Here is a 23,358-nt window from a genome sequence, read left to right as displayed (position 1 = left end):
TTTCATTTTAAAAATCTTTATACAGAGATGGAAAAGAGCTCCTTATTTTTGAGATTGAATTTTTTAAGGGGGTTTCATGACTATGCTCAAAATTGCATTTTATAGTACATCTCGGGCCCCACTTGTTCTTAATTTGAACCTTGGTATTGTGGGTCATGCGAGGGAGCACCATGAAACAATGTCACAGCTTTCACGGAAGCAACAGGATATAATGCCATTATGATGGTAAAATTGACGAAGAAAAGCCATTGATAAAACCATAAAACAGCCAGTGCAGTTTTCTCGTCGATTATTTATGTCATTCAAACAACATGTAAACGGGTTGACATGCATCAAGTGCCCACGGTATTGAGAAAGCAAAAATTGATTGGCTGCCGAAGGGGGGCTAACTAAAATCTTGGGGGGGGGGGAGTAAGCCACTCCTGATCATCGCATCAATATTGAAAACTTGATAGCGGTTTCCATTCCAAGAAGCAACTCAAATTTCAAGTAGAACTACCCGTGGGCGTAGCGGAACTACCTACAAAGCATCAAAAGAGAACTGGCATTCTTCGTACACAGCGACATGATACCTATGTTTGATTTCTGCCTCAAGTAAAAATTAACTGGATGCTGTGAAGCAATACGCAGAGTATTGCAGTTATCGAAGATATCTTGTCCCGATTCGTAACCTTTTTACGAACCGTGTGGTGTGTAGATTAGACGCCACATCACTTGCTGCTTCTTCTCTTTCTATCTTCTTTTTCCACACCTGAAGCTCTTATCCTTTATCAGAAGTTCGGTTAGCCAACTTTCTATCAATGCATCCACTTTAAAACTTATCTTCTCATTCTCTCAAGACATGGCAGAGAGCCTGATGTAAATATGAAGGAGCTTACTTACATCCGCATTAATTTTTCAACAAAATAGCAAGTATTCAAGTTTAAGGTCTACTTCAAGATTGAAAAGTTTCAAATTAACAATTACCAAAAGATAACAGTGAAATCAACTTTAGACCACGTAGAAATCTTTTAGGCCAACATCTCAACACCAAGTGCCAGACTAATCCTGCGCTCGAAAAACGGCGCGAGCTGTGATTTGTTTTTGAAACATATCTGATGTATCACTTTTGATACCTTACAGTAATGAATCGAGGGACCTTGTCAAAGAAAATCAAGAATTTAAATGGCAACAAACATGGCGGTTACTCGGTTAACGACCAGAGGAACAATGGACGATTGTCTTCAAACGTAGTTTCAAAATTCCGATTGAATAGTCCATTCTGTTTGCCGTCTAGTGAACGGCAATGAACTGACTTTGACAGGTATCGGCGCCTAAGAGCTGGTAAATGTTGCATTTTATCAAAGTTTTAGAATATGAGTGTTGCAAGGACGTTCCCTATTGAATAAAACTGAATTTGTTATCCATGACCCAGTTAGAGCCCAGTAGAAACACCGATGTTATTTCTACAAAAGAATAGCCTTACGCTGAAGCTGCATAAAAAGCCTTTCTTATCACTTTGAGCATCTCCGAAAAAGAATTTGTTTCACCAACTGTAGCAAAAAGGATAGAGAGGAACTTCAAGCTATTGTTTATTGATGGTGTTATCACAGCGTGAAGAGGAAATTTTTTACAAAATCTGTTCGAGAATAAATAAAACGTTTGATTAAATGAAAACCAGTTTAATTTATAAAGCAAGAGCCTTTTAGTGTCAATTTGACACGGAAAAACTAGAATTCTATCTATTCTCTTAGATATTTTGTACAAGGCATGCTCGTTTGAAAGATTCACAGCCTGTATTAGCATGACATCCGTTGACAACGAGCTTATCCTACAGTTTCTTTCGGTTAAGATTAGAAGCAATCTAAAACTGCAATGAGGTTTCAGGAAAAACTAGAACAGTAAAAAGCCATTTGAATATTGCAGTTAGATTCCTTTCAAATCTCTAAGGATATCTACTATATATCTCCATTATACTTTCAAAAATCTCGAAAGATTAAATAAATGAATTGTACAAAGCGAAATATGAGATCATCTACGTATACTTTCATCGTGTTTTGAGGTAGCTAGTCCTTGATCAGAAAAGTATCTAACTACGCAAATCCGGCTTAAACTTACCAAAGGAAAACTTGAAAAGATGGCCTTACGTTTTGCTTCATTAGAGAGATTTTGAAATTACAGGAAATTGTCGGTAATTATAAGATGGTTTCGTGGCTATGTACAAAAATGGTATGATCTAAGAAAGGAAATCCCTACCAGGCCTGTCACGTCTGATAAAATCCTTAACGTACATGGCTTGAAACTTGTGCTTTGGTTTAGAGAACAGAGCCGTTTTAAGTGGCAACATAAGGCGGTCAGAATTGTAACATGAAGCAGCATGTCCCGTCTGCTACTGTGAGCTTTCTTTGACAGACCGGTAAACAGTTACTCCTTTTAGCTTAAAACGTAAACCAGGCAACGGGATTGTTCCTGCTAATTAGAGTGGCTGAAGTTGAAAACAGAAAATACAACGAAAAAGATACCAAGTGGGTATTAGAATTAGCTGAAGCAGGCTGTAAGCAGAGTGTGAAGAAAGATCTTCCCAAAAGGTTTAGGCCATTGTGGCTAGTCATATATGAGAAGAAGGTGTTAACTGTAAAGCTTGTGTAAAACTGTTGGAAAGAAAGCTTGATTGCTGGATAAACATTGCTTCTTCCATAGTTAGGGTGCTCGAATCATAGGTTTACTTTGTCACTTTTATGGCACACTGTTGGGCTTACAAACTTTTGTTTATATTTATCAATGGACGTCCGTGAGAGTGAACAATTATGCACTTGGTCAACACCAGCCAATTAATATACTGTTCTGCAAGAATTCCATCATTCAACCCGAGGTCTCTATTCCAAAAAAACACCGTTGGTTTTCGCGAAGTTTTAATAACGGGAAACCTTTTCCGTTTGAAACACCACAAAACACCAAGAAAGATCCTAGGAAAAATATTATTTATGAATATGCAACGGCTAGATCCAATGGTTATGGGCCTTTTTGCGGGAGGATCACAGCAGGACAGTTAATCTCTCCTTTTCTTATTAATTTATCTTTGTCCAAATCTGGGTGAAACGTTTGTCAATCGTGCTTTCTATCAAACGTTGATATTCTGAAAAGGTCTAGAGCAAAAAACAGCCAGAAACTGAACTGTTTCAGCTATTCTAGCAGATAATCTTAGCATTTTGTTTTTGTTCCCTATCATAACAGGCGTGACGCAAGTAAAAATAAAATTTGAAATAACGATGAGCTTACTTATAAATGCCAAAGTATTAGGCTACACTTTTTATTTAGCAAAATATCTATAGCACTGCTGAAAAGCTTAGAAAATTCAAAAACTTGCTGATAAATTTCAAAGATACTACATGAAATGCTTTTGGGGCTTTGGAAAGCCTTAAGAAGAAGAACCGCTCTAGAAGAGGCAAGTTCAAAGCGTTTCGTTTTGTGCTAGAAAAATGTTAAAAACTGGCGCTCGAGCAAAAAACCAGCGCTCGAGCAAAATTTCACACAAGCTGTTATCTTCTCATTTATCCTCTAATCTGCGCATGCCTATTTTGGAGAACAAATTGCTCGTAAATCTAGCATCGCTCTTTCCGCTAAAGTCAGGTCAAAAGTTGGATGGGGGGGGGGGGGGATTAAAAGTTGGGGGAGGCGGTTAAAGTAAATGCTTGGAACACAAAATGTAAATGCAAAGTGTTTAAAGGGTTGAGGACCGAACCTCTGTGAGATAAATCACTAGAAAATGAACAAAAACGAAGAGAATGAGCAAAAACGAAGAAAATGAGCAATCTTTCTATCGAAAAGTTTTGCCCTTCAAGTACAGTTAAATCTCGTCTTCGTTTCCACATCGTTAATTTTTAAAAAAGGAAGTAACACATTCTATTGCCAGGAATTACATTTCACTTCTTGGCTCCCTTTCCACCACGTTTCTTATTTGCATTTCCAGCTTTTGCACCACTTCGTTTAAAAACTCGATTCTTCACTTTACTGCCTGGGCCTCGTTTCCCCTTGGTTTTAGAGGCAGAATACCTGAAATGCAAAAGAAAAATAGAAATAATTAGAAATAATTAGAAATAATTAGAGCTGAAGGTGTAGGTAGATGTTTGAAAAAACCTGGTAGCCTGTTCGGTTGTTTCAACAATGAACGTCTACTTTTATGCCAAGTTCACAATTCACATTTCACATGATAATAATCGTTTGTGATTGTGTAAGCTTTCTCTTAAACTTGACAGATGAAGAGCTCAGGGACAGTAAATTTTCAAATATGCAAATTACAGCAGCGAGCTGGAATAGTCCTTGAATTCTTGAGAAATCGCTTAAAAGACTAAGAAAACTAAGAAAATGTTGACACAAAAAACTGAACTGATCAAATCCTAAGAAATTTATGAGATCGGATGTTGATGAGATCCAAACGATAGCATTTTGTAAATTTGCAGGCAGCAGATGTTGTTGAATGAATACCAGTTGTCAACAAGGGATCCCATCCAGATCGGATCGATAAGCGATGAATCCCGATGACCATTTCACACTTTAATTTATGAAATGAGGCGCAAAGAACCATAAAAAATACAAAAGTTAAATGTAAGCAAAACTTACCCCATTTCCTGTTGCGCAATCATTCGGTTGGCTGCCTAATCAACGGAAAAATGCAGGCGTTATTGCATTACAGATCACATACTCAATAACATAAACACTTACGTCAAAAAGAATTGGGACACACTTCGAAATTTAGAAGACATTTTATGCAACAAAATTTGAAAAAAAATTTTAAAATCTTTCTCATTAAAAAAGTACGGCAGCTATTTCCATGAAATTTTCACAAGACATTGTTGATATTTTAAAGCCTTTTATATATGCCAAACAATTAAAAAACATCGACCATAAAATTTCTATAGGCCTCGAAACGAAAACATGGAAGTTTTCAAAATTCAAGAACTGAGTCAAGAGAGGCGTTTACAATTTTTTTCCTGATAAAATAAAGCAAATGGGTTTCGTGAAATTGCGTCAATTGCTGCTCAATGAATACAGCTTTTTTGGCGTGTAAAAAGGTTTTCGTACAAGAACAGTAAAAAAATTTACAAAGGGTTGGCAGACCGAAGAGGTTTACGACGCCGAGGGACGAAAGTTCTGTGGGAACTGCGAAGTAATAGGTTATAATCCTTACCAGAAACTATGCTGTCATGTAAAATGAAGCTAAATCTTGGATCATAAGCAAAAACATGGCTATGAAAATTATAAGAAATACAAATTTTCCAGCTTTATAAAAAGAGAATGCATATCTTGATTTGGCGAACTGAGTACCAATTCGGGCGCAAAAATTGCAACGGAGTTATATCAGGCTGAAAGAATTGTAAACAAGGGGTGGAGCATTCGAAGTTGTTAGTGACAGCTTGGTACAATACACTCGTTACAACGAAGGAAGTTTAAAAAGGAATAAAAATTGTGTTAAGATTGAAAAATGAACAAGCAACAGTAGTAAGTGTAGTGACATTTTTCTAGCTTGCAAAATAATAGACTAAAGTTTCTATTGAGTGGGTTTGGATCTGAGGTTTCTAACTCCAGGAATGACAAAGCAACCAGGTATTCTTCTGTTTTCTGCTTTAGATGCAATGAATGCAGAATAAAATTCATTTTCATGTTAAATATCTTTAGTGTTTTGGTTCACATTGAAAAATGACAGTAATCACCTTGTTTGAGTCCATGATATCTGGCTTATGCAATTTGCTCCAAATATCAAGTGCTTTTTGCCTTTCTGTAGATGTATTGCCAGAAACCCCTTCGAACTACAAGGAACAATTATCGACCATCATTGTATGAAACAAATAATTGTTATTCAAGTTGTCAATAAAGTGAATATATCAATTATTGATTACGATTGATTGACGCGAGAATGAAAATAAGCTACAATTAAAAATAACTTTAGTGTATCATCAATATCAAAGCTAACGGTTTATACGTACATAAAAAGAACTTTTCTATTGATAATTTTTATTGCTAAACAGAACTTTTAATAATAGCTGCTTGTAAGAGAAGCAAATGATGCTTCCCGGCCTTCGTTTCTACATGGGCAAAAGCATGTAATCAAACACTCCCTTGCAGTCATTTCCAAGTTTTCTGCTTAACTTAAGGTAATTTTGATTCTGCGCCGAAAACAAACAATTACAAGGAAATTTGTAAATTTTAATGAAATGGGCAGTGACATAAATCAGAACTCAATTTCTGAATCCCTAGTTGAGACCAAACATGTCAACATAAACAAAAAATATATAGATATATTGCTATCTGACTGCTTTGCTTCACTACCTCTTTCTTCCCCGTGTCAAAACTCCATTATGTTTTTGAGTTTGGTCTTTTCTTTAAAAGATTGATCGCGACGCCATGTTGGGCAAAAACCACAATAAACACAATGCCGGCCTATATCATCGAGATTTGTAAATTCCTCTGTAGCTCAAACAAGGTCCACTGTCAATCTAACAAAATTCATATTTTCATTCTCAAAGTATTTTTCTCTATTCTAAAGAAGTTTCATGGCCAAAAAAATCAAAGAGCGGTCTCTATCCAGCATGAATTTTTCGCTGGTTTATCCCACATGAGGGACTGGAACTAGCTATAGAAAAATATAATTCCATCATGGCGTCCCGAACTCGGAGATGGTCTATATATCCACATACCCTGAATGATGTATCAATGCAACAAAATATTTGCTGAAACGTAGACTGATTTCAAAATAAGCAAATTAATCACCTTTCTTTTTACACCTTTACCTTCCTTGATTTTTTCTTTGGGCTGGAATTCAATTAGATTGCATTGTAATAATTCTTCGATGTATATAGAAAGAAGGAATAATTTTATTTAAGTACTGTACTTGTAAACAAAGTAAAACCAATAAATTTCAGCATCAATATGGGCAACCTAAAATAGACTGGACACTAAAACAGTCACCATTAACTAGATTAAACGCACCCAATGGCCACATCTACTTTCAATGTGTTCCTTATGATTCCAAGTGAGTAGTCATGCCCTTAAATGAATCGATCCTGCAACCCGAAGCATCGATGTTCAACGGCATACTTACTAATCTACGTTGGAATTTCCCAATGGAGGCCGTGGAAGTTCTTGTTACATCCATTTCTTTTGAAATCTGAGACACAAAAGAAAACTTATGGAAACTTCATTTCGGTCAAAGTGACACTACAATTCATTTTTCATCATGCATTGTCATTAAGGATACTAATAATCTTCTGAATACTATAAGCCGGCCTAAATACAATTTCAAAGCAAGTTCGAGAATTTAATGAAAAAGTCTCTAGAGTATGAAGAATCCTCAGATTGCGAAACTTCAGATAACAGCAAAAACGTGAATAGAGATTAACTTCCCAATGCAGATCAAAATTGAATAGAGAGGAAGAACAACCAACATATGAACATCAGACCTGACAAGCAATTTCTAACCCCTCGTGTAACTCTCGAGAGAGAAGACGAATTCCTCCTCACTACAAAAATCTGATTAGCTTAGTCAATCACTGTTCCAGGGGTCCTTTCTTTTGGCATTTTCAATAATTGAGAATGCCCTATCCTGTAGACGCTGAAGCGCTTGTAGCTTCGTGTTTGGCAGGCTACTCCAGGCAACATTCCTGTATCGGAGGTGACTTTCAACCAGCACATGATAAACCTCACATGATGAACCTCACATGATAAACCTCACATATATATAAAACGTCTGATTGTAAGGTAAGAGGCGAAAGAAACGGCGACAGAGAGATAGATAATCAGTACCGAGGTGTGCGGAGTACAATGAAGAATGATTGGGTACAACTGTTGTGTTCCTTTAGTGTTTTCTTGGCACTTTGATGTTAAATTTCTGAACCAGCAGATAATTCTGGTGTTGGTACATTAGATAGTTACTAAAATTGCAAACTTGCAGAACTGCAATTCGAAAACATTGCTTTGAAACAAGTGCTGAAATGTGGTTGAAAATATGGCCCAATCACAGGTTCAATGCAAAAAGAAAGAAAAACAAAATATATCATACTCTCTCTTCATCTTTTCTACTGGTTGGCTTCAGTTCCGTACTGAGAATTTTTCCACCTAAAATATATTCGCGAAAAACAGGGAGATTAATCATAGATTACAAAAGATCAGTTCATTAATTTGGTAATAGATTTTATACAAGGTTTCTAGTCGAAAAAATTCAAATGATGCGAGCTCATAGGAGCTAGTGGAAAAAGTCTTACTTGGAATGAAAAAGAATTAACAAAGAGGGTCATACTGTAAATCAGAAGGCTTATACCCAAGAGCTGTAGGAAGTCGGATTTTTGTTTGTGAACAACTGAGATAAGTTTAGTTTTGGTGCAACCATCACATCATTTGGGAGGTACTGACTGCATAAGCAATTGCCTTCTAATTAGGCACCAAGAGTTAATTTCACCGTAGCTAATTGCATTTCACCGTACCGCTTAGCCTCCGCAATAATTTACCTCAATGTTACCAAGAATTGCTAAAAAATCGGAAGAATCACCTACACATATAATTCTGTACATTTCACAGCTTAACACGAAAGTTAAACAGCTAGAGAGATATATGAAAAATTGGAAGACAAAGGCACCTTTTTTATTTCTAGCAATGTTACGTAGTCTTTGTAGTTCATTTTTGGCCACTTTTTCCTTTTTCTCTTTAGTCAGTTTTTCGAATTGGTCTTCGTATGGGTCTGCAACGAAAAGGTTGTTCGTGATTATTTGAAAGTCGGCTTCAGCAAGCGAAATCTGACCAGGTAGACAAAAATAAAGAATTTGAAATTGCCCTAAAACTGGCTAATGTAACTGCGAGAATGGCGTTACCCGCTTGGTCTGGAATTTCGACTAGCCATTTATCCGACACATCGTTGACGCGTTTGTGACCAAAGCGAGGCTTCCATTCCTGCAATAGACAAAATCAAATACTATCACAAAGAAACAAAAGGTTAAATCGACAAACGCATACCGCTTTAAAGTGAAAAAAAACAGAATAGTTGAGATCTTATCTGAGAAATAGAAACGCCGTAAATAATGAGGTTGAAAAGACTTGATCCGATAAAATATGGAACCTGTGTCTGCTGAGGCTTGCTTAGTTTTACAAACAAAGAATCCTTCAAAATGAACACCTTTTAGGGTATATTTAATATTCAATATCAAATAATTAAATAATTTGACAGTTTAAGAGACAGAACTAAATACACGTCTGCGGTACTGCTGTACAATGACACACATACCTTGGCGACCTCATCCCACACCATTCGCTCTCGTTTTTTGTTCTGAATTCCCTAAAAAGCCAAAAAAAATGGTTCTGGCTACTTTGATTATAATTTTTGCAACATAAAACTCTTGTGGCTCATTAAACTGAATTCAACAAATTCCTTTAAAAAACATCGATTCTGGGTGTCATCTACAAACAAAGTTGGGTTGCAAATCGCAAATTCCAATCTTTGTTACATTTAAGTGACAAAAAACATTCAAACAAATATAGTTGAAATGCAGGTCTTGAGGAACATTCCGTCGGCTTTTGCCTTTCACAAATCATTTCGATCATATTCTCCCGCTATAAATTAAAGTGGGACACACTACTCCAGGGTTTCCTTTCTCTGTGTGCCATTGAAACCAATGCCAAGTTTTAAAAAGCAATTCATTGCTCACAATTAGGATAAGATTTATTATGATTGTATGCGAATTTCCTATGAAGATCAGTTTATAAATTTCTGCGAGATTTGTTAGTTAACCTACCAAGATTAACAACATATTCTGCAACAAATTCTGTTTTTGAGCAAACATTTCACTGCCAGCACAGAATGTGATATCAAAATTTTGACAATAATGCTTGATAGTTTATCGTTCCAGTAATCTGCTGCTAGAGAAAATTCCTGCTGAAAATTTTCACAAATTTTTTTTACCTTTTTCTTTGCAAATATTTCCCATTTTGTTGGTGGTTTAGCCTTTGGTATCTACAATAAAGCAAAAGTGACAAACTAAGATACATTTTATTGATATTATATAGGATTACTGTATCTTAAACTTGATATTATATATCTTAAACTTGATATATCAAGTTTAAAACAATAGCAAAAAGAGCAGCTGATTAAAGGGGCAAGAAAACTAACCATCTGGGACAATCCTGCGCTGGTCAAGAAAAAGGGGATTCAGGGTCTATCAGAAGGGGAAAGTGAAGCAATAAACGATGCATCTGAAAAGAAAAGTGGAATTGAAGGTCCGGCTATAACAACACATATAATCAAACACAGTTGAAATCAAATGCAGTTCCCATGGACCCTCACTTAGAGCCCCTAGGCCCTATGACTTTTTCAAGAGACCTGATTTTCTGGTTTCACTACCATCCTTTAAAAAGAAAATTAGGCATTTTTTCAACACATAAAAAAATTTTCAATTTTGATTGGTGTAACCTTGAGTTCTTATCACATCAGAATAAAGCCTGTCACATCTTAAAAAGATGAAGACAAGTTACATTCTGAAACACCAACTATTCATGATATGTGCTGAAACTCATGATAATTTAAGAATAAATTCATTTCAATACCTCAGTCACTTTGCAATGCAGATACCCATTATTGATAAAAATTTTTGAGACTCTAACAGAGAATACATAACTCACAGGTTTCTCCCTAGGTAAGACTGTTATTGGCTTTGGTATCTAAAATACAAAAATACCCACATTTAATCAAGTTTTAAAATCAAACAAAAATTCACTATCATTCTTGAGAACCAAACATTAAAGTGAACATTGAAGTATATTTCATAATCTTGAAGTATTGAAGAGACCACTAATTAGGTTAACAACAATACCTAGTTTGATCTTGCCTGCAAAAAAATACATGCAAAATGATTGCCAGTTAGTGTTTTCAATAGTTATGAGATCAGTTGATTAATAAGCAGGTTTTTAATTCAAAACATGCTTTTTAGTTCAAATTCTCAAACAATTATTAAACATTTTGCAGGATGCCATGTCCCAAACCATTTGATACTTTCTACACAGCTTGTGTGTGTGAAATTATCAGATTTCTTTTAAAAGCTAATGTGAGCACAAAATTTTTTTATTGTCACTGTTGAAACCCCATTTTGGAAATAAAGTGCAGATGAAGGACGGTTCCATTCAACACAGAGCATACATAACAATTTAGGCAATATTACTTATAAATCCAATATTGTACATAAACAAAAATTGGATTGGGTCAGTGAATCTGATATGCGATGAATCTAGTTCCTGCAAACAGGGCCTTAAGAATAGAAGCTGCTAATCTGCTAAACAAAAATCCCAGCTGTGCATTTTTTGCTGGTCTATTTGATTCATGATTAAGGTTTATTGAAACTGCATCATGAAAAAAGATTTAATGTTTCAAGGAAACCCAACCTTTCTACTTCAATAAACAGCAATAATTGGGAAGGTAGCTCATTTCATGTCAGAATTATCCCTCATAATGTAACTGAAAACAAACAGTCCCTAACAACCATCAAGCTACATAAAAATTACTCTATCTTGAGTTTGTACCATTCTTGGTCACCAAAATGAGATAAATACAGAAAAAAAATTATACGCATACCTTTGCCACAATAGCATCTTCATATCTCTCCACTGGAAGCTGGCAGATAACTCATAATATTATGATTACGATCAATTAAACATTCATTTATTAAACATGATTGCTTTTTTGATACCAAAGATTTATTAATCAAAAATTTAACATGTATGGAAATATCAAAAGTTTACATGGCATGGAATAGTGAGATCTTTGAATAGCAAAGCTAGTGCCTCTAGCAATATAAGCTTATAGCTTAAACTGATTCTCATATTACATAAACTCTAGCGTGATTACGTCTCTAGCGTACGCTTATATCATGACATAAGTTTCATAGCAGAATAAATTTTTGATGGTGAAAAGTTTTTCAATTCATCAAAAAGCATTGTAAAATAGATAAAATGACTTTTGAAAAAAGCAAACATTTTGAAACACATTAAAACTTTCTCATCCGACACTCTTTAGAAAATAAACTTCAGAACATTGAACAAAAACCCTAAGCTAGGAAATATATCAGTTGGGATCAAAATAGGCCACTCAGAAAGGTAAGCACATGACTGTAAAAAGTGCAGAGTCAGTCATTTGCCCATTAAAAAACCAAAGGAGTCCAATGCATTACCAATGAAATAAACTCCTATCTGTATAAAAGAATCTTTTTACATTTTTTTATAGTTTACATACTGGGTATCTAAATTTCCTAGCTTTAAGTTTTTTCCTCTATATTCTACTGCTCTCCGTGGCCGCTTGCAAATGAAATAATACATAGAATTTTTGAATTGCACATGAAGTAACATTGTTAGTTTGTTGAAATTGAGAAATTCAATTTTCTTGTCTGAATGCATTATTATTAAATGAGGCGCTAACAAAAGAAAAATTATGTAGCATTCGAATACAGTACGACTGTCAACTGGTAGTGATTAATGCATGTACGGACCCTGTGAAACTGCCAAACAGCCCCAATGTATATATTAGATCTCATTTTTTAAAACAAATACTCAAAATCTCTTTGTGTTGGAGAGCTTTGTGTGATGTCTTGTCTTTTGTGCTACCTTTCCACAAGCATCTGCCTGCACAGCGAATGTATTAAATCTTGTTTTTGAATACACTCAAACTACAGCTCTGAGAAAGTGGTACTGCATTTCAACAAGAAGCAAGTTGCTGAATCTGTTCTCTATTTGGTTTTAAGACGTTGTCCAAAATTCACTCTGAAATAAAGAACTTCTGAATCTGCCTATGAAACCTTTTCATCCATGGTCATGAAAAAAGCAAGTGGCTGCGCTCTTCTAAAGTCATCTTTGATTTCAGAAATGATGCATTTTATTGCATCAACATAAATTTTTGTTTTCAAATGATATTTATAAAAACAAAGCTGTTCCTCTTAAGTTTACACTAATCCTCCTCCTTGTTTTGACTTTTAATGTGCAGTGGTTGATTTAATGCAAATGGCCAAAATGGATCATGTATGAACAATGAAAGCAACTGCTTCTTTCAATGTATTAAGATGAGCTTTCTTATACAACAGGGTTTACGAACAAACAGAGGCTGATAGGCCATTTTACGTCAGTTTATCATGGCACCAGTGCAACCCTACCAACAAGTAACTAGCCAACAGGCCATTAGCGTAAGGATGGTGCATTAAGGAATCCATTTTGCGTGCGATCTGGATGAAACTTGAAAAAGAGAAGTGGAGAGGCACAACCACATTTTTAGTAAAATGAAAGGAACCATCTCACCTGCAGGATTTAAGATGTTGCAAAAAAATACAAAAAATTCTCGCGTTTTTACAGGTTGAGCAAAAAAATGTGGAGATAGCTCTTTGCACAGAAACAATGTAATTAATACGCAGTGGTGATTTAGTGGATATAGTCCGATTATTTTGATTTTTTGTATCCTCAGATAGATGAGCAAAGTGTGATTTGCTTTCAAAAAGTGTACTCAAAAAGTGTGATTTGTTTTTCTGTATTGTTTTACTTGTCATTACATTCTAATACAACATTTATTTGGGTGCCAGCCACCACTGACTGTTCTATATTCTGAACAGTGTCAGATAAAAAGATTTAGTAATATGCTTCAAAATGCTGCTGTTTTCAAAGGAGTTTTTAAATTTTTTTGTCCCGCCAAAATTGTATTAAAATGGATGAGTAAGCAAATTTTTTAGTATCAACATGGTGCTCAGAGGTGCCAATGATTAAAAGGTCAATAATTAGATTATTTCTTGAACATACCTTCCAAATTTCATTAAAAAGTAGCTGTGCATTGTCACGTGCCAAATCTTCCAGGTATCCTCTTTGGTTTGATCTAAAGAATAAGTTGACTATGGGTGAGTTGACTATGGAGACTCACCTTCAAAGCCAGGTTTCCACTGGGTGATTATCACCATAAAAGCAACAACTTCAACTGACTTTTCGCTTTTATCATAATAATTGTGATAATCGGCCAGTGGAAACATGAAATCTTGTAAATCAATAGCGCTAATCGTGCCATGATTAATGTGACAGAATATCAAAAATATTTGATATTCTACCATGTCAATCATGCTTATCGTCAAAATCAACGTCACTGGGTTTGATTTAGAAACATTGGTTACCATGACAAAGTTCAAGTCAAGGACAGAGTCTTGGCATGACTGGGAAGTTTCAAGGGGTGAATCATTTTCTTGCAATAAATTATTTGAAACATTCTTCTTATTAAAACTTATAAACCAAGTAGCATAGCTTGCCAAAATGGATCCCGATAGTATTATACGAGACGAACAGCTAGCAGAAGCAGTTAGACCATACTCAGGCTTTTACGACACAAGAAAAATAGACTGCAAATGTAATAGTGTCATTGGTAATGCCTAGAGAAAAGTGGCAGAATATAGGCAGACGTTTTCTCGCAATGAGCTGCTTTCTTGTAAGGGGCACCATGTTGATTGAACATGCACATTTTTTTCGCGCTAATCGTTTCATTCGTGTAGTGGATTTAATCGCGATTTTCGCGTTTGTCGCCCTAATCGTGATAATCGTAGCGCGATAGTTACTGTTTCCACTGGATGATTGCGACGATAAAAACGAAAAGTCAATTGAATTTGTCGTCTTTATCGCGATAATCGCACAGTGGAAACCTGGCTTGGCCACAAATGCCATCTGAAATTTCAATTGTTGAGTAAAGTGGCTAGATTTCACACTTCTGGTGTAGATGCAGTACATACATATTTACATGAACATTATCAAACCCACTAACTTTTGGTTTACATGTCTAATTATATACATAAAATATACATGTACATGTCTCACAGCTGTTACGCCGCGGAAGTCAGGACAGCATAGGCCCGTTTTCTGACCGCATCGGAGAAAATCGAAGATATCTCAAAATTTGAAAAAGCTATAGAGAAGCTGTTTTTTGTTTTGAACTTAGCATTAAATTCTTTACTAGAAAGTTGAAATAGAATTCTAATTGCCTTTTAGGGTTTTTTACAAAAAAATTTGGTTTCCCTGAATGGGCTTCCCGCGAAATTCTTTAACAGAATTTGTCTACGGTACCACTGCCAAAGCCAACCAAACAAGGCTAATTGGAAATATTTTTGTACTGAAGTCTCTGAAGAGGTAGAAAATAAATGAAAATAGCACTTAATTATTTTTTTTTTAATTTTTTTACCTTCAAGTTGATATTTTCATCGCTCCTGACGGAGAAGCCGAAGAGATATACACTGCGAGGCGGCCTCGCAGCTTTGAGAATCGATAGGAAAACATTAAGTTTTAGGCCGACCGGGTCGTCGAAAATCAGCTCGCGCTTCCACAGACAGGCTTATTTTGCTAGAAAAACATACTAAGATGACTCTTCATTCGTAGGAGAATAAAATTTTTGGGGTGCCCTCTCAGACAGAAAAACCGTTGACATTCAAATTTCACGCGGGCGCACAGAAAGTTGATTTCTAACTGGTTTCCACCAAGTGCTGACCAGGGCACCCCACCAGGTTTTTAGCCTCGTTTTTAATCTTATTCATGCAAAAGAAATGAAGTATTTATCGTCTATCGTTTGGAAGCGCCCGAGAAAACATTGAGGAGCACTTTGGCCTAAAATCGCGATCGTGTCGGAAATTTACGAAAGTGGTGATTCTTTAAAATCTTCCCCTAAAACCTGATAAAATTTAGCAAGCAACAAATAAACGAAATAAAATAAACAGAGGATGGTCTTTGTTTTAAAGTTATTTGCAATTTTCTGCAATAAATCTACGATTTTATACTTAATTTTGAAAATCATTCAATTTTCAAAAGTTGCGTGTTGCGGTCTGTTAAATGGCAAAATATTGGCTGTCCTCATTTCCCCGAGAACAATAGGCGTAACAGCCGTGGTCTAATTATTATAAAAACCTTACTTTAACTGAATGGCAGAAACTGGCTGCTGATCCGATAAAAGTAGATTTCCTGTATCAATTATCGGTTCTACTTCTTTAAACACATCGATTGATTTATAACTTGATTGTTCCTTTTCAACATTTGTCAATACGGTGTTCACCGTTGCTTGCGATTCACGTTGTTCACGTTGACTGTCCGCCATCTTTCCTTGCTTGACTGGGCCTCTTTTTAATACGGTCTCGTTTTGATTCTTTGAAGACGAGAGCAATAGCATAGGGGAAAAATGCATGACGCTGGTCATGGCGGCACGGAATCGCGGGCGCAAATACTCCACATGGCTTCAATATATGCAGTAAAAACTTCAAAGTCAAAGTATAAAAGTTAATTGTTTTCGGAAATCTAGTAGACATACTACTGGAAGAAACTTATAAAACAGAAATGCTTAATCAAGGTATATCAAGAAAGAACTTTTAATCATTATTTCAAAACAACAAACAAAATTGCAGGTAAATGTCGAAATATCTACATTTATATAAAATTACAATATTGAGATGAAACATTGTCGCGATAAAAAGGGTAACTTACAGAAAAATCTAGATTTTGCTACAAAACGAAACTATTGACAAAGTAATTGCCAAACATCAAGGTTTTTGCTGGTTCTTATCATTTGTTGTGAATGTATTGCCTTTTCATGTAAAATGGAAGAAACTGACCGCTACTTTTGATTATTATGAATGTGACTTCCTGATCGATAAGGAATATTAAAGAGTTAAATTGTCGCGAGAAAAAGGGTTACCTACAGAAAAATCTAGATTTTGCTACAAAAAGAAACTATTGCCAAAGTAATTGCCAAGCATCAAGGTTTTTGCTGGTTATTATAATTTCTTTTGATTGTATTGCCTTTTCATGTAGAAAGGAGGAAAGTTGCCATTAATTTTGAACATGAACGAACACGAAGTCACATTTATGAACAAAAGTAACGGCAACTTCCCTCCTTTTTCTATGAATAGGCAATACATTCAAAAGAAACGATAATAACCAGCAAAAACCTTGTTGTTTGGCAATTACTTTGGCAATAGTTTCGTTTTGTAGCAAAATCTAGATTTTTCTGTAGGTTACAGTTTTTCTCGCGACAATTTAGCCTTTTCATATTCCTTATCGATCACGAATTCACATTTACGACCAAAAGTAACGGCAACTTCCTTCATTTTTCCACGAAAAAGGCAATACAATCAAAAGAAATGATAATAACCAGGGAAAACCTTGTTGCTTGGCATTTACTTTGGCAATAGTTTCGTTTTGTAGCAAAAGCTAGATTTTTCTGTAGGTTACAGTTTTTCTCGCGACAATTTCTTTAAAATCATTTCTTATCGATTACAAAGTTACTTGGCTAATCTAAATTTTTAGACTGATTTAATGGTTTGCATCTAAAACTGTGGGCTTTTATTTCTCAATCACTAATTTTTAACTTTATAATAGCATTGCATTGAGTGGCTTCCTCTTTTGGGAAAGTCAATTTAAAGCCAAGTGTAAAATTTTGAAGATTTTTTTCAGTGGTTGTTGGAATGGTTTCTGAAGACATGTTGTGTAGTGCACGTGTTTAGCACAAGTCGCATTTTTATTTATCTTCGGTCAAGGGAGATGTCTTTTTCGGAACCTCTTCTCTGACAATTTTTGTTCAAGGATTGTACCACTCTAGTGCTTGACAATTTTCAACTGATTTTCATTGCCTAACAAAACAGCTTTTGGATGTATCATTTCCTATCATTAATGGGGAAAACGTGTAAATTTTCCTGGATTCTTCAAACTCTGGTTGCAAAATGTCCTCAACTTTCTAAAGGTTGGTGTCTTTTCGCCCTTTTCTGCTTGTTGCATCTAAATTATGTATTTTATTTTATTCTTCTGTGGTGTGTGAAAATATATACTTGTATGCAAATGCATTTCCAGATTGAAATTTGCATCAGTTTTAATGGAAATTTTAATCGAGACACACTTAATGCCTATTTTTTAAAGTGTCATCTATGTTATGGCAATAGAACTAGTTACATTTGTTGCTAGAACAATCATGCAAGTTTTGTGCTGCCTTTGTTTTGAATATGTCGATCTATCGACGAATCTTTAATCATTCAAAACAATGTGGTGTATTCGTCCTGAAATGTTGCGGGAGCAGGGTTGACATTTGCTGTAACCCCTGTGATTCATCGCGCGCATGGCAAGTACATTTTTCCCCTATGCTGAGAGCAATGATATATAAGCGACGAATCGCTAGATGTCTAACTCTATTGTTATCGTATGGGGTGCCAAATGGGCCAAAATTTCAAGACGGGATAGAGTCTTTTGAAGACTTTAAAATATCATCAAGAGTTGGATATATCTCTCTTTACAACAAAAATTCTTCACGAGGTAGCATATATCCATTTCTTTATGACATTCCTAGTATCTTTACCAGAATATTTGCACAACAATACTGATGAGATTTTCAAACTGAATTTTGTTCCAATCGGCATGTTCACAGAATGGTCCGCAAATTGTTAGCCTGCAACATGCAAACGAGGCCTTTACACAAACGAAACCCAAAGATGGCGTTGGTGTTGCCAGAGATCGTGGGTGCGATGCAATCTGGTGCGTTTTTGTTTGAAGACCTGAAAAGGTTTCGTTTCTGTAACGACGATTTAACGTATGATTTACTGCAAGCTAAAGTCGAAGAGTTCATCGTGATCCTCTGTGGCATTTATATAGCTATGAACCATGTGGAAACGGTGAAGAACTTGGTGCCAGACCAGTCTGCAGAGTGTGGCATATGCACACACGAGATTTTTTCAGAGGCTTATCTAATGCACACAAAAACATAGGGCTGCACATACATCTTACTGGCTACTGGAAAATTTTTAAGGATCACCCTTTATGAAATGTTGCTTTCCTATCTTGATCTAAACAACATTTTCTTTGAAAGTTTAAAATGCTGATGAATTGGGATTTTAGTATTCATAAAACAACTCGAACTTGTGTTTGTCAGTATTAGAACCATCTGCTTGTCACAAGTTGAAAGAGTTGCTGTCTGTAACTAAATTAGAGAACATGTACTACTTTTGCTATGTGCATTTCAGCTTGCAGTAAATCATACGTTAAATCGTCGTTACAGACAGGGGTGGATCCAGAGCAAATTTGAAGGAGGGGCAGTTGGTAGTGGAGGCGCTGAAAAATTTTCAAAAATTGGTTACGAGAGTACGCTGTATACAACAATTTCAGATACCTTTTCTGTCTTCATAAGATTCTATCCCGTCTTAAAATTTTGGCCCATTTGGCACCCCATAGTTATCGAGTGAGTCAAAATCACTCATGCGGTAAAAGAGCAAAAAGTATGGGAAATTCCGAAGCTGGCAGACGAAACCAAAATTTTTAGAAAATCTATTTAATTTAGGAAGGTAACTTATATTTTGTCAGCTTACCGTATGCATTTAGAAGGTTTTAAGCTATAATTTTTGTTTGTACACGGGTTTTGAGGTTTTTAAAATATTTTTTTCCGTGGCGTTGATAAGGGCACTCTGGTTTAGAGAATATTTATATTTTTAGGAAGATTGTTTTGGGGCTTATTTGCAAAAATGTCGCGCTTATACACGAATCTTGTGTTAATTTTTTATCGTAACACTAAGGAACGGTGGTAAAAGAGGTCATCTTCAATCCTGATTCAGCCACACCCCCTTCCAACAACATCTTGATGTCCATAAATAAAAGTCTAATTTGCTGATGAATGTTAGAGGAAAGGTTTTGTCATAGGGAAAACTTGAAATGGAAAGTTATAATAAAATTTTTCACTCCTTACATCTGAAATATTTACCAGAAGTCATATGCAGGGGGTTGCCGAAGTAGGGTAGTGTTCATTTAACAAGTTGTCATTAATGATATAAGTTACTAATTATAGTTCCTAAGATGCAATCAATCAAATCCAAAATGCGTTATTAAAACAGGGGTAAGGGACAGGGATAAGATAGTAACACTTGAATATGTGGATAAAGCTGTAAATATATGGAAAAGCATACAAGCATAATCGAGTCATGTGCCCGAGGGCATAGGCTTACAGGATGAGTTCAGATAGCGGGAGAGGGGGGGTTAAATTTTTGGCCAGAAAAGCACTAATGCATAAATATTACCGGAGTACACTCTAACACATATGGGCTTCTGATATTAGTCAAAAAATGATTAAATGTAACGTCATTAGAATGATGTCTACCAATAAGCACTTTTAAAAACCTTACACGTTGCTAAAAACTTTAGAGTTTTCATTAGTTTCATTAAAAAAACTAATCTCTTCCTTGACGGCGACCAAATATATCGATTGTTTTATCGATATTTTTTTTGTGGACAAGATTTGCATCATTTCCAGAAATTCACACATTTTTTGCTTACCTGCCTGTTCTTATGATTATTGATCAGTTTGTGTACCATTTGTTGTGAAATTGAATCTGGGTTGTTTTTAATATTTAAACTTGTGTTTCTTCACCCTGGTTCGTGGAATCCTAGCAGATAACACATAACTGAATACAACCCAATTCCAAACTTGACTCCAATAATTTTCTCAACTCAAAAAGGCTATTTACAAAAGAATAATATATACAACGCAAACGTAACTCTATAATAACTTTCGTATATTAAACTTAGTTCATATTTTGAACTCCATAACTCTTCAACGTAACATAACTCTTTTTTCGCAACATAACTCCTCAATTCCGTTCTTAGTGGAGCAGCTAATGGCAAAATTTAGCCAAATCGTTCACTTTGTGATACAAGCATGAATTTTGGTGCAAACAAAGTTCACACTATTTGCTACACTTCTAGTCGATGAGCCAAATGACTTTTTTATTTTAACGCCATTTTCTGGTGACGTCATTTTCAACATGGCTGCCAGCATATAATTAATCGAATTTTCGAATATAATAAAGTTATGAAAGTTACTTTCACTTTATTGTGTATCACATTTGAATCCATATATGTATAAATGCTGATTTGTAAACTGTTCTGATTATTTGAAATTAGTTTATTAACAGATATCACATATTTTGTAATGACGTCATCATGTTTTATTGCTCAATTGCCTTAAAATTTATGAAAATTTTAAGACAACTTTAACCTTATCCTGTAAATATTCTGTATTATTACTTTGACGAATTATAAACAATGCCAAATTCCATGCAGTTTTGCTCAAACAATTTTCCAATAACTTAATCTTATAATACTACTTACATTTTCACTGGTTTTGGCATATACAACTACAAATATCCAGAATTTTAGGTTAGTATGTTACAATATCCAGAATTTTAGGTTAGTATGTTACAATATCCAGAATTTTAGGTTAGTATGTTACAATATCCAGAATTTTATCCATGACATGCTTTATTGTGGCTACAGAATGAGCCTCATCTCTAAGGTGGGGAAGCAATGAAGAAATTGCAACTTTAAACGGATTTGCTCTTTTCTGTGAGCCATGATGTGCAGACCATGTAACTTTAACGGCGTTATCTACTTCTTCTGTAACATTGACTTTTTCTAACCAGACAAATTCTTGTGTGGTAATTGATTCAACATTGGGCATTAAAAAGCTGGTACAGACCGGCGGTTTTGGATCTTCCTTTAGAAAGGCAGGTTTAATGTTAATATATGATTCTGGCAGCTGTGGAACTTTCTTGGTTTTCCCTTCTCCTACTTCAAGTGGCTTACGAGTCTCCCAAACGTTATTTTTGCCGGGGTGTTGGAATACCGAAATACTTGTACCATGAAATGAAGACTGAGCAGTCGTGGAAGTAGGATTATGATCGAAGTTATCCATAGCTGAAACAGTAAAAATACCCTTCTTAAGTTCCGGTGGGCAAACTATCCCCTCTTCAACATATTTATTGACAACAGCTTCTCCGAGTTGAGATGATATTTCTAACACTCGGTCATATGATATGCTCAGTCCATTTTCATACAGCATGTCTATTATATGTCTTTTTCTAGTTTTTGCAAAAACGGACAGTCAAAGGTAAACAGCAAATGGGGTTTCACGAGATTTTGAATGCCGGTGGGATTTGGCCCCTGCTTTGTACTTCCCAAAGCAGTTAAACTGTAAAAGTTGTGCTAAGGCCAGATCTGACTTCGATGCTCCATTGTGTAGCTGCGACTTAATATCGGCTCCATGCTCAATCATACAGACAAATTCTAGAAGAGAACGAGGAACAGATTCTTCAATTGGTTCACTCCCAATCGTTTTTTCAAAGTTCCATTTGTGCGATAGCATATCTTTGCGTAATATGGAAGCGGATTTTGCAAGGTGAACAGCATCACATGTTTTATTTGCCTGCTCCATAAAAGTAGCTATATCTCCGTGAAAAGCTAACAACACATCTCAACCCTTGTGATAGGCCTCTAGCTCCGGTAAGTGCAGTAACAACTGTTCTTTCAATCTCGTTGAGTTCACTGATGACTTATCCACCCCTATTTGTTGTTCGACACGTTGCTTGTAGAGTAAGACCAAATCAGCAAGGCGAAATGTGTGAGGGCCTTCCCCAGAATTACATGATTCGATTATGTATGTGACAAGCTCAGAAAAGGCAACCGCTAAACTTTGATTTTCTGAATCCTCATCATGGTTCAAATGATCGTTTTGTGTAGCAAGGTGGGATCGTACCCTATTATATAAAGACCCAAGGCATTTTGGGTGGTACATTAGATCCTGAGCAACAGCATCACCTGCACTAAGAAGCGCAAGAAGCTTTCCATCGCTTAGTATTCTACTACATTGGTTTAATCTTTCATTCAACTTTCTAAGAGCACCTTCCTTTTCCTCTTCGTCACACAAAAAGCATACGTCTTTGGAAACACTTTTTCTTTGTTTCTTCGATCTTCCTTCGCCAACCAAGCCAGACGATTCGCCGACACTCCTTGCCCTTTCGAACTTAGTGTTGCTAAATAAGGACCTACACGACTGGTGATACATTGCATTGTTATGTCGTAAGGTTTCTTCAATACCATTGCCTTCGTCAAGTCTTTCAGGATCTAATGCGATCGGCAAGCTATTAATTGCCAAAAACAAAGGCACATTGGTCGCAATATTATGGTAGCCATCCTTTTCCCTTGTGGCCGGATTTGAAGCAGGTGATTTCAAGTCTTCTTTATTGTCTTTCTGACATAAACAGCATTTCGCCCAGTTTGTTTTCCATTTCTTGTCTTCCATGCTCGCAAGGACCAGCTGCAACTATCTATATGTGTCCAATCAATAACAGGAAATAAAATTTTAACATTTTTGTAAGAAAGAGACTGCATTTATCGACTGGTTTTGATTGAGTACTTTTAATTGATTGACTTCACCAAATAATTAAATGTTCACATTTTTACGAGATAAAGGGCCTCCAAAGCAGGGAGGGGGGAAGGCCCCTCATTTTTTTTAGTGCGTACCTTTTCAAACTTTTTTGAAATCGT

General features: G+C 35.7%; 1 protein-coding gene and 1 pseudogene across 1 annotated transcript; both read right to left on the bottom strand.

Annotated features, from left to right (window-relative positions):
- Window positions 1–3,236: 3,236 nt before the first annotated feature.
- LOC135691770 (ribosome biogenesis regulatory protein homolog) lies at window positions 3,237–16,127 on the bottom strand. Its single transcript, XM_065209734.2, has 14 exons — window positions 15,924–16,127; window positions 13,789–13,861; window positions 11,588–11,626; window positions 10,642–10,680; window positions 9,926–9,976; window positions 9,251–9,301; window positions 8,841–8,919; window positions 8,609–8,710; window positions 8,036–8,091; window positions 7,079–7,144; window positions 6,748–6,789; window positions 5,691–5,786; window positions 4,600–4,634; window positions 3,237–4,032 (listed from the first exon to the last, which is right to left on the bottom strand). Exons 1-14 carry the CDS (start codon window positions 16,103–16,105, stop codon window positions 3,903–3,905), a joined length of 1,041 nt encoding a protein of 346 aa, XP_065065806.1. The 5' UTR covers window positions 16,106–16,127; the 3' UTR covers window positions 3,237–3,902.
- Window positions 16,128–21,253: 5,126 nt separating this feature from the next.
- LOC148958655 (uncharacterized) lies at window positions 21,254–22,246 on the bottom strand (annotated as a pseudogene).
- Window positions 22,247–23,358: the final 1,112 nt, after the last annotated feature.

This window comes from Rhopilema esculentum, chromosome 13 (genome assembly GCF_057945365.1).
Source record: "Rhopilema esculentum isolate cy_ngs chromosome 13, ASM5794536v1, whole genome shotgun sequence".
Classification (NCBI taxonomy): Eukaryota; Metazoa; Cnidaria; class Scyphozoa; order Rhizostomeae; family Rhizostomatidae; genus Rhopilema; species Rhopilema esculentum.
Note: the sequence above shows the minus strand (reverse complement) of the source record. Positions and strands in the feature narration are given on the sequence as shown.

What these genes read in the sequence shown, in the direction of transcription:
- LOC135691770 (XM_065209734.2), bottom strand. Translation starts at nt 16,105, where the DNA reads ATGGCGGACAGTCAACGTGAACAACGTGAATCGCAAGCAACGGTGAAC. An exon ending in TTTTTAATGAAATTTGGAAG is followed by an intron (nt 11,627 to 13,788) that starts GTATGTTCAAGA and finishes GTTATCTGCCAG; the next exon opens with CTTCCAGTGGAGAGATATGA. An exon ending in AAGATGCTATTGTGGCAAAG is followed by an intron (nt 10,681 to 11,587) that starts GTATGCGTATAA and finishes TTTGTATTTTAG; the next exon opens with ATACCAAAGCCAATAACAGT.